This window comes from Cystoisospora suis, assembly GCF_002600585.1.
Source record: "Cystoisospora suis strain Wien I chromosome Unknown contig_6026, whole genome shotgun sequence".
Taxonomy (NCBI): Eukaryota; Apicomplexa; class Conoidasida; order Eucoccidiorida; family Sarcocystidae; genus Cystoisospora; species Cystoisospora suis.
The window spans coordinates 1,462-13,397 of record NW_027158815.1 but is presented as its reverse complement, the minus strand read 5'-3'; the positions used below and the strand labels follow the sequence as shown (position 1 = coordinate 13,397).

The 11,936-nt window shown below is 50.5% G+C and overlaps 1 protein-coding gene across 1 annotated transcript; it reads left to right on the top strand.

Moving 5' to 3' along the window:
• The first annotated feature begins 80 nt into the window (after nt 1-80).
• CSUI_009776 (uncharacterized protein) lies at nt 81-11,058 on the top strand. The gene is made up of 5 exons (XM_068069885.1): nt 81-273; nt 904-4,068; nt 4,703-5,811; nt 8,826-8,910; nt 9,980-11,058. Exon 2 carries the CDS (start codon nt 1,135-1,137, stop codon nt 3,379-3,381), a length of 2,247 nt encoding a protein of 748 aa, XP_067918139.1. The 5' UTR covers nt 81-273; nt 904-1,134; the 3' UTR covers nt 3,382-4,068; nt 4,703-5,811; nt 8,826-8,910; nt 9,980-11,058.
• The last annotated feature ends 878 nt before the right edge of the window (nt 11,059-11,936 follow it).

Below are 11,936 nucleotides of genomic sequence, written 5' to 3'. Positions count from 1 at the left end.
AACGTTACAAATTGGTGGGCACTGCGAGGAACGCAGGTTCGCCTCACCGGAACTTGGAGATCTGCAGCAGGTGACGCCCGCGCGCGACGGGAAACCACGCCCCCGCAACCGAAGATTCAGTTGACGTTCCCCTGTCAAGCGCATGTTCTTGGCCATTCCGGTGTTGTGGGTGACGCGCCGGTCAGAGTTGACCGTGCGAACCCGGCTAGTAGCGGTTCTGCGGCTACAGAATAGTAGCAGCCAGGCAGCGCAGCAACATACTGCTGTCACCATGTAAGTTGGTGTTTTGCTGCTATGCGGCAAGTGTGAAGCCCACCATTGTAGGGTTACAAACGCTTTGGGTGCGGGAAGCTGGCCTGAAAAGCAGGCGGAGTGCTGCACAGAGCACGGAGAGACGAGGGTAGGGTGCGCAGATTACTAGTACGAGTTGAGACGCAAGTTTATGTTTTGGTTAGCGGTAGGTAGGAGGCTGTGTATAGTTCCCTCAATTATGGAAGGTCGAGTGAACGCTGTTGGTGAGTTGCAGGCAACACTTCTATGGCTGCTGGCGGTTGTTGGGAGCGAGAGAGGGGCTTCGACGGTTTCTCTTGACTGTTTTCATGTTTGACCCCTGATCTTTTTCATAAATTGACACAGAGGCTAAGTCTTTTCATTGCGTTACTTGAGGGAATCGCGACAACCCCTGTGCAACTCGAAGCACCGGCGGGCCCCGGCCAAGTGCCGTCGGTCCGGCTGCAAAGGGGGTGCCCTGCTTGTTTTTCTGCGCTGAAGCAGGTGCTGCGGCCGAAGGGCTGCGGTGGCCCATTGGAGTAATTATTCTCTATCCGAACAATCCGGCTAGTGACGCCAGTCGTGTCTCCTCATGACGACAGCCACCGTGTTGGTCTTTGTTGCGTACGATAGGAACTGCGGTCGCAGTACAGGTTGGCGGTGGGACAGTCGCAAGCGGAAGTCAGGGCTAAAAGAAGCAGCCGATGGCGTTGCCAGGTGTCCTGCTGATACTTAAATCCAGCATTCCCACGATGAATTTCCGATGTTTACTGCGTGCATCTCGTCAGACGGGTTCGGGGTTTACTCTGGAGTGCAGCACCGCAGCCGGGGGACTATCGCTTTCTCCGAGCCCAAGAAGGGACGATGGCAAAGGTTAATAACTCAGAAGATGCGAAAAACCAAGCGGGCTTCCATCAAGCCAGCAAGACAGTTCCCTGCTCCGAAACTCGTGCCCCCTTTCCGAATGCAGTTGAAGCGAAGCCACGATTTGCGGAAGCAGCGAGAGTTTCTGGTTTTCGAGCGACAAGCGAAAGAAGGCGCTCCGGCCGACGATGGCGGGAGTCAAGAGAACGGTTGCTGATGTCGAGGGTCGTCCTGGCTGCGACGACTTTGGGCGTTTTGTTGTCCTCACTGGTGGCAGTGCGCTTTATTGTGTGTTTCGAGGCATTGACACTCCACGGGCTGACACCCCAAAGAATGTTTTCAGGAGGCACATCCCGCAGGCTTGCAGGAGTTTTCGGGGTTGCAGAGTTTGTTCACATTGCACCTGGTGGTGGCGAATCTACAAGCAGAGGTATGGAGGATGCGCCGGCGCGCTGCCCCGAGGGCTCTGATGAGATACTGCGGATGCTGTTGCCCTCAACTCAGACAGGGGACAGTCACTCAGCTGACGACTCGCTACCACGAGATCAACAAGTTCCGTGGCGGATATCAAGCCCGCTTGATGTGGCTGTTTACGTGTCACCGCTGCTATTCCTTGGGCTAGCCGTGGCTAGTGGGTTGACGAAGGCTGTTGTCCCCAACATTGCCCAAAGTACCGACGATGCTTTGACTTACGCCACCTGTGTGTTTATTGGGCTTGCTGTGGCTGCGGCTGTTGTTGTACTAACCGTCGATATCGGGAGACTCCAATTAACAGTGCGCGCAGGCGAGAAAGCACTTCTCGTTTTGCTGTCTCTTTCCTTTGTGGTAGCCGTGACTTGCGCGCTGATAGCGATTTCCAGGTCGCTCGCCGGCCAAAGCACGGGAACTCCTTTGATGTACGCTATCTACGCCTCTGCTGGGCTTATCGGGGTGGCCGCCGCTGCGGTGATAGGTATCAGGATTTGGAGAATTGTAGCATCTTACCGGAGCGGACCAGAGCGAGTTTTGGCTCCTCCATCTGCGTCCGAAAACGGCCATTCACGTGGGGAGGCACAGCCGCCGCATCAACAGGCTCGTGGTTTGAAAGAGAGCGCGCGCGTGAAGGCTTTTTTTGTGCTGCCTTTCCTTCTCTTTGCGGCTGCAACGGCTTGCTGGTTGACAAGCATTGTCCGCGGTAAAAGTGAAGGACCTTCTCTCCGTTACGCCACTTACGGGCTTACTGGGCTTGCCGCGCTCACTGCCGTTGCTGTGCTAGGCGTCCAGACCTGGAGATTCCGCTTGTCCCACCGGAGGAGGTCAAGGGGAGTTGTGGTCTCTTCGACTGCGTCCGAGGACGATCACCCACACGAAGATGCACAGCCGCCACATCAGCAAGCCTCACAATTGAAATCAAGCGCAGTCGAGAAGGCTCTTTTTGTTTCGCCGTTCCTATTCTTTGTGGTAGCGGCGGCTTGCGCGTTGACCGCGTTTATTGTCCGTCACACCCGAGGGAATGCGGGTTCTTCCGTAGCTTACGCTACGTACGGGTTCACAGGGGTTGCGGCGGTGGCGGCCGTCAGTGTCCTAGCCAGTCAAATCAAGAGACTCCGCTCGTCCCGCCGGAGCAGGTCAGGGGGAGTTGTGACTTCTTTAACTGCGTCCCCCGATGACCACCCACGTGGAGGGGCACCGCCTTCACATCAAGAAGTCCCGGGGCTGAAGATGAGCGTAGGCGACAAGGCTCTGTTTGTTCTGCCATCCCTGCTCTTTGTCGTTGCCGTGGCTTGCTGGTTGACAACCCTTCTCCGCGGTAGGGGTCAAGGTCCCTCTCTGGCTTACGTGACGTACGGGTTTACAGGGCTTGCCACGGTCGCGGCCGTTGCTGTGCTAGCCATTCAAATCCGGAAATTGCAGGTGTCCGGCCGGAGCAGGTCAAGGAGAGCAGTGGTTCCTTTAACTGCGTCCGACGAGGATCACCCACGTGGAGAGGCACAGCCGCCACATGAACAAGCCCCGAGGTTGGCGATGAGCACAGGCGAGAAGGCTCTTTTTGTTTTGCCGTTCCTGCTCTTTGTGGTAGCCCTGGTTTGCGGGTTGACGAAGGTTATTGTTCGCCACACCGGCCCAAGTACGGGACTTGGTCTAACTTACGTGACGTACGGGTTCACTGGGCTTGCTGGGGTGGCGGCAGTTGTCGTGCTAGCGGCTGCAGTCTGGAGACTTCAAATGTCCCGACGAGGGAAGTCAGAGGGAGCAGCGCGGGCGTAAGAAGAGAGGCAGGGATATACTGGTGAGCTCAGCGAACCTTATAAGGCAAGTTGGTGAAAACCGCCTTTCCTCTTTTTTTGTGGCTTCTTTTGTAGACCTCCATCAGTTTCATACACCCGGGACTAGATCGAGACGGAGTGGAGCCCTAACTTGGATGAAGTCCTTCTTGCATATTGACACATCCACACACAGATGGGTATCTCTATATATGTGCCTCCCCACGCCAACACAGCTGGACTGGCTTGTCGGCTGCTAACAAGCCTTTCTTGCTCTGCCTTGTTTCATCCTCTTTTCTCATAGAGATCGTTGTCTTCACGCCCTGTTTCCAGAAGCCGCCCGCGGGACAGGATCGACGTCTTCCATTCATTCTTAGCAGCTGGAGAATCCGTTTCGCTAGACGTACGACTCGGGCAGATGTGTGTGTTCGAATCCAGGTGTTGTATAGCGCGGATGCTGCGTTCCCTGTACAAGGGGTGATAAAGCGGAGCGGGAGGGCAGGACTGTATCTGTCTCCTCTCCTCTTTCTTGTTGCCTCGGCCACCGCTTGTTACCTTGTTACATGTCCATGGAGCAAGCGCATTGCGCTGGGGCACGAAGGGTGAAGATAGAAAGACCAACGGGTGTGGATCTTCCCGGAGTAGAAAACAGGCGGCGCGGTCGCGGCCACGTCGGGAGGTACCATATAAAGTAAGAAATCGAGAACAGCTTTTCGTGTCTTATTCACTTAGAATCTACCTGAGGCTGCACCTGCGGTATACTGAGGTAATTGGTTGCTTCACCAGAAAGATTCAGGGCAATGTTTCATTAGCTGATCAATCTCCACGAAAATAAAAGAGATCCAATGAGGCTCTGTTCGGGCATTCCAGCATCCGTACATATATACAAAGAAGCTATCCGAGAGTGCGCAGTGCCACAGGAATCCTAGGGATATAACGGAGTCGCAGAGCTCCTGCTTTTGCCACTCACTACCAGCTAAGGAGGTCCGATGTTCTATGTGGTAGCTGAATTAATACATCTTCGACCATAGTATACTAAGTAGCACATCCAAGTGACAATCGTAGACGCTGACGGACAACGAGGCAGCTAACGGAACAGGATCGGTAGCTCATCGACCCATAAAAGTCTTATTCGAGAACGGCACACCAGAAAAGAACAGGAAGAGTGTTGGTAAGGACGCGTGAGCGCCAGAAGCAAGTCTCGCTGGTCTATGAGAGGGCAGAAATACATTGGAGCGGAGCCCCCGAATAGAGAGAAAGCTCAACAGGCAGGAGTAGCTTCATCAGAGAGAAAGAAAGGGTCTGCTTTTCTTCCTCTCTTCCAGGCTGTCGCGTTTCCCTACGAAAAGAGACCAACGACGAGAAACGGTGGTCTAGTGAAAGAAAAACAGGATGAGGACATCGAGGGAAAGAGGGAATGGTTCCTGTAGCCTGAGAGCTTGCTTCAGCTAAAGTTACTTCGACAAAAAGTGGAACAGAGAAAAAGAGACGCCTTGGGACATCCGGAAAGAAAGCGAAGAGAGAGGGAACACACTTACTCGCGAAGAACCCAAGAGACAAACGCCAGAAAGCAGCGACAGGAAAGGCTGCGGAGAGAAACGATCCACGAGAAAAAGACGGAAATCCAGTTTACGGGCGCTCGTTCTCATTCACGTTATCAGCACCAGGAAAGTGCATGAAAGAGAGCTCACGGGAGGACGAGAAGCGGGAAGAAGGAGCATATAACTGTGTTAGCAGAGATGGCCGTGTCTCAGGAAATCGTGAAGCTTACGGAAGAGGCGAACGGAATCCGCTTTTAGGGAAAAGGAGCTTACTTGAGGTTACAAGGGCGGGGAAGAAGGGGGAGTGAACAAAGAGATCGAGAGCAGAAAAGCAAGTACGGAGGAAACCTGTCACACTGACAAGGGGACGAGTGGAATGATGAATGAATGGAGAGAGAGTCGGCATTCCAAAGAAGCTTAGTACCTTACCTGCATCTGCGAACTCCTATTCGTCGAACGAGGAAACCAAGTAGTCGATGGGAAGAACACCAGGCGGCCAGCCGGAGAGAAGTGCAAGAGATCCAACTACCTAGTTTTTCTTTACTTGAACATTCTTTTCCCTGTGTCTGTCCGTCCGTGGTACAAGAAAACATAGAATGGACAGGCGTGTAAAGCGAGAGAGAAGAGCAAGCACGATGGAGAAGGAGAGAAGAGTTCGATTAAAGGAGGTCTCTTAATGCGTAAGCTCTTTCGCGAGATTTCTACATGTCTTTTCCTGGAACCTCTACACGGCCAGGTATACATATATGTCCGTGGCTTTCAAGTCTGTCGCTCAGCATACATATAGACGTGTGTTAGAATGTCTATGCAGACGTCGGAGCGTGTGTCTATAAAAATCTATTTGTGTAGACACGCATTATGTGTAGGTATCTGACAACATGAATGAAGACACGAATAGAGAAGAAAGAGAATAAGAATTCTCTATTGAAGGACGTCTTTAGTAGGTAAGACGATGCATGCTGGTTTAGAGTAGTTCTCTCGTCTCCACTTATTTTCTCCCTTCTCTTCTTTTCCTGAGTGCAAGGAAGACAAGAGTGAAGGTAGATTAATGTTGATAGCCTCGCCGAGCGTCCTGGAAGAATTGAGAAACAACACCCCAGAATAGAGCGCACTATATATGTATAAGCAGCTATATAGGTGTATATGTTAATATACCCACATAGTTACTTATACATACAAGCGCGATGGACAGATACGAAGCAGATATATATACACCTATATATATATATATATGTATATACGTGTGTAAGTGTACGGAGAAAGGATGAAGAGCGTAGAGAAAAGAAAGATGTAAAGGGAGCTGGGGAGAAAGAAAGAAGGGAAAGAGACAGAGGGGAAGATATAGATATATTCAAATAACTAGTATCATAGATGCGTAGAAATACAGATACGGATAGATGACTAAGTCTGAGTATCTGTATCTTAGTTCTCGATCTATAGTGTTTCCAAAGATCTGTCTAGCTACAATCTATCTACCTGAAAGAAAGAAAAGCCTTTGACGCGGAGTCCAGCCGAAGTTCCTCACCACTGATACTGATTGGAGCATTGTTGGCCGGGCACCCGTTTAATGCCGGGATGGACCGTTTGTGCGTGCGAAACAACCCTTCTTTCTTCGCTTTGAAGAAAGTCTCCTTAAGCGTCTTGGTTTTTTTGTAGTAGCTCGTCGCATAGCAATTAAAGTAGTTGTAGTTTACAGTATACCCCGACTACGAGACTAAGCACTAATACTCTTACTCCTATCATTCTCATCGTCATTATCTTCGTTAGCAAGATGGTTTAGGGCACACACTAGGAAGAACAAGAAGCAGCGCGGTCACACTGTAGTGTAGCCATACCGTAGTCATGTATTCATATAGTAGAGTACTACATATCCGCACAGTATACTTACATATTTGTGTGAGTATACATATATATTCGTGGCCTGGAGTCCGTCGTCAGTGGGTATTTTCGTGGCTAGATTACGCAGCCCACCTAGTTTGTCACAAAAAGACGCCAAAGAGAGAAAACCGAAACGAAATAGGTGGTCTATCACACGAGAGGGAAGAAGGGAGACAGATGAACTTGAGGAGAGAGCGTTACGCAGACTCCGGTAATTTTCATCAGGTTGGATACGCCAGAGCGCCCGTTGTTGGTTGCTTATTCCGTCTTCGTATCGGGCGCGCAGCTAAGAATACCTACGAGAGACAACTTCTACATCTCTTCAGCGGAAGTGTGATGTCTGGGAACAGGCCCCCCACGTGACAGGCCTAGTAGCATCAACCCCACCTTGCGACCTCCACGGTACCTGAGTTTTTGTCCCCTCTATCCACCTACAAATCCTATATGGATCTGCACAGAGCCCTCTACTTGCACATACTACTACCTGACTACGGCCATCCGAGAAAAACGGGAACAAGACGTAAGCACCCGCAATGACAACGCTGCGAATGCTAGTGACTACAGGAGTGAGTCCATTAGCAGGTCTGTCGCGACCGAAGAATGAGCAAGGAAAAAAATGAGACGGAAAGACAAAACCAACCTACGAAACGGAGTATTAAATGCGAGACATAGAAACTTTCTACAATACGATCCTTACCCTGATAGTAAGCAAGGTACTAAGGAAGCGATTAAAGACAGGAGAGTGAAGCTTTCGCTGTTTTTCTTGTCGAAGAAACGGCTCACTTGCCGTCATGAGAACAAATGAGCATGAACAAATCCTAACAAACGAGACGAGGACGATGAAAAGGCCTTTTCTTCGTCGTTATCTTCTCTTCTCTGACTTTCCTTCGTTTTCATCTCTTCTTACCATCATTATCGTCATCTTCTTCTCGTATGCTGGTCTTTTTCTCTGTCTTTCCTCTCCTCTCTTCCTTTTTCTTTCTTCCTCTTCTTCCGGGAGGGGAGGCGACTCATTGGGAGAACGAGAATGGAAGGAATCGAAAAGCTGCACGAAAACGATCTCGAAATCTCCCGCTTCTTCTGTTCCTTCTTACTACTTCTCATGACCTCGTTACACTGCGTCACACCCTACGATCGAAGTGGCTTTGTCTCTTTCTCACGTTTTGCTCACCATTCATAAGACGACGCGTTTCCCTTTTCGTCTTACGTGTCATCTTCTTCGCTCTGATACAGCGTCGTCTTATGTTAATCTTCAAGTCCTCCCCTATCTGCTGTCTTTACTTCCCAGCTCCTACAAGAATTACTACTACCAGAAACAAACCGTACTGTAAAAAAGATACTTCTTTTTCATTGGACAAAGACAAAGACGTCGTAGATGAATCACAGAGAGGTGGACATCCTTGTCTAAGAGAAAGTTCCGTCCTTTCTCTCCTTCCAGGTATCCCTTAATCATTCAAAACTCAAAACGTGAAGGCCCTCCCGTCCTCCCCTTCCTTATGGAACACACAAACATCTGGGACAAACGTCCATAAAACAGAACTCTATTCATTCCTCTCTGTTTCCCTCATTTAGCTTCTTTCCTTTGCCTCTTCCTGCCAACCTTCTTTATACTACGTCCTCGGACATCATCATTCTTTCCCTCTTTCTGTTCATTCTCTCTCCTTGCCTCTTTCTTCTTTCTTTCCATCTTTCTACTACTCCACCTATATACACGTATGCACAGAAACCGGTGTATGAATACCAACACATTCACGCATATATATATGCTTATCCGCACGCACAGAAAAGCGGATCGATTAGTCCTGCTACTCACACCTTTTCTCACAACTGATCATGAAGGTGAGCAGCAGCAGTTGTAGCAATACAAGGAAACTTCTTTGGTTCCCCGGCGGACGTCTTAACAGCCAAGACAAGATAACAGCAGTAGCAGTGATGCTAGTGCTAGAAGAAGCACAAAAGAGCCAAGAGCCTCCTCGTTATCGGGAGTCTTCTTTCACCCGTGAGTCTTATCCTTCCTCCTCCCCTTTTTTCATCTTCTTCTATGCTCGCTGGAATCGTCCTCGTGACGCCACCACTCGTCATCAAAATCATCTTCGGGTACGTCGGAAGAAGAGCTGAAAAAATCAAAGAAAGAGAAAAGAAAAGAAGTCGATTCTCCTTGTTTTGTGCCTGTCCTCCAGCAAACAAGCGCCCCGTCGCTTCACCTTTCTTCTCTTCACTTCGTCCTCATCTGCTTTCGTTGGTTTCCTCCTCTTTCTTCTTCTTTTCTCCCTCATTGATCCGGTCATCATCAGTTCTCCTGACTCTGGTGGTTCGACACTTACTAGCAATGAACAAAACAGATCACTGGGCTACCGATCATCACTTCCGTAGAAAGTAAAGAAATCTTGCCAACCTTAAGAAGAATGAGGAGGAGATCGAATCTGAACTGATCTTTTTCTTTGCCTCTCTCTGTCTGTTACTCTCATCCCCAACCGCAAGGGTGACTACGAAGTTTCTGTTCTGCTCGGAGTTCTATCAGACTACAATGCGATGCCGTATATACACACGCATGTACACGCCTACACGTACATACGCACAGACATACACATAGGCATCTATATATATGTATATATATATATATATATATACATCGCCTCTATCTCACACCAGTGGGCTGGGACCGGCAAGAAGGGAAGTATCAGGCGCTGTACAAACACCGGTGTCAGTAGAGAGAGGGGCAACATCAACACGTACATATTCAGTTCTCTCTCGACGTGCTGACTACCTGGCTATTGCCACTAGCATACTCCGATTCATTCGTACTCCCGGAAGCGGAATGCCTCTCTTCCTTGTCCCGTTCTCGAGCACGATATGTCCATCCAGCTGCCACATATCGAAAAATCAATGTATGGATATCACGCACATAACACCCAAGTATAACCGCATCTACTCTCTTCGTGTTTCCCTTTTCTTCTAGACGCCTGCGCGAATTCTCTGCCAGCAGTGTCTTGATTGATAACCCGAAAACCTCCTTTCTGCCTGCCTTCCCCGCTTTCTTATTGAAACAAAAGAAAACAATGAGATCGAAGAATAGCTCAATTTCCACAAGCCTCGTTAACCGATCGAAGTGCACGTCAGATACATTACCAGACCTTCACTCTACAGATTCAACCACCCGTACATGTACGCAAAGGTGCTTACCCCAGTTCGTCTTTTATCACCTGATCGGCTACCGATAACAATTCTATCATGTCGGACCACTGGTCAGCAGCTATCAAAGCTGCTTTGGCTGTCGCAGAAATACTCGAAAGTAGACTGAATTCCGCCGAGATGTCAGAGGACGGAAGAGGGCATTTCAATCCCTTTAGAACTTGACCCAGCAGCCCAGCGCCTTTCAGGGTGTCTCTAATATCTCTAGGCAGCACAATATGGAGACCCACGTTCTCACCCAGCGGCAAGTGGACAGTGACCTGGCTGTCCCGGAATGCATAGGCATCAGTTTCCTCGGAAATATCTGCTGTCTCTGTCTCCTTCGGTTCATCCGACACCTCTGTTGCCCTCGTTTGATCCACTATTCTCATTTTTGTGAAGTCTTGCCAGGCTCTGCCAACTAAGACAGTGGTGATACCACCCTCTGTAACTTCTTCTCTCGGTGGACTCCGGGACGCTAAACCCATGTAGTTTTGCTCCAGTCCGTCCCACTGCTGTATTTCCACGTCAGTTGGCATCGCAGTGCGTGGATGTATCGCGTCGACAAAGGCAACCAACAGAGCGAACAAGTCGTAGTGTGCCACCGTGGCGACGCCGCGGGGAGCAAGACACTCTTTAGTCTCCTGAGACAGAAAAAAGGTATAGTAAACATTTTTTTCGTTACCGGCGAGGAATAGCTTTGCGTCGTTAGTCCACCCCCACTGCCAATGAAACCTCCCATTAATCCACCGCAGTCGTGGTTCGGAGGTTAGCGCGGCCTTCACCGCCTCCAGCTGATTTCCTGCCTTCAAAAGTGTCTCAGTTCTCTTGGACAGGTGAAGTGAGTACGTCCGGCCATCAAAAAGGAGTTTAGCAATTTCTTCTCCCTCATTTGAATTCCCGTGTCCATCATCCCAGCCCTTCCCTATTATCACGCGCTCATTACCGTCATCGTCCTTTTCATACTGGACCGGGGGCTGCCCATCGTTGCCGGCTTCGGCTTGTGCTGCATGACACGACGCGACGACGAATATTGCAATAAGTGCAGCGAGACGTCTGCTTGGAAGGCGCCTACTTGAGGGTCCCGCCATAGGTGCCACGTGGAGGGGCTTTGCTCTTGTCCCTACGTGCAAGACTTCCAAGAACCCAGAGTTGTATCGATCGCGCTGCGGGGAGAGAAAACGCGGCTGCGGAATCGTTGAGTGCCAGGCGAGATGGCTGTCTTTCTAGTCTCGTCGAGGGACACTAGCAAACAAATCTGGCGTCGTCAGGATGATATTTTTCGAGGTAAGATGAGTGACAGCACTGGGAGAAATGACCTATGCGTCAGTCTCACACTCCCAAGCCGGTCCAAAGTCTTCAGCGTCTCCCCGCGCGGGCGGCGACGGTCACCTGCCTACCCTCCTGTGACCCCCCCCAATTGACGACTAGCTGACCTGGGCCCGACCCGACGGACGGCGAAGGACTCCGCACCCCCGGAGAATGCAAAGCACCTATACGCCACGCTGTCTCACTGCCCCTTGGTGCACCCGTTCCGCCAGGGTATCGGTCTTCTTCGGCCCGCCCCCTATAGCATTTCTTCCTTGCTCTCGCAGATATGCTGGCTTCTCGCTTTGTCCGTCCTTGGATAGGCCATCGTTCCGATTCACTGTCAATTCGTCAAAGCCGGGTCGGGAAGTCCAGACCTCCAGAACCTGCAGAAACCTGCTCCTAAACGCGGTGCGGACTGCTCAGTCGGCGTGAGCGCTTCCCGAGCTAGACGATGCCGGGAAAGAAAGATCGCTAGACCCCCAGGGCCCGCCACGCCGGCAGGCTTCTGTGCACGCGGTCTCGAGCATCATCGAGACATCGTATTGGTCGTCTAACCACTACTACTACGTTATTGTTACCCTTCTGCTGCAGCACCTGGTGTCAGGAAGGTACTTCCTGACCACCAAAAACGGAAGATAGTGCGAGAGAGACAAGCCAA

What these genes read in the sequence shown, in the direction of transcription:
- CSUI_009776 (XM_068069885.1), top strand. Translation starts at nt 1,135, where the DNA reads ATGGCAAAGGTTAATAACTCAGAAGATGCGAAAAACCAAGCGGGCTTC.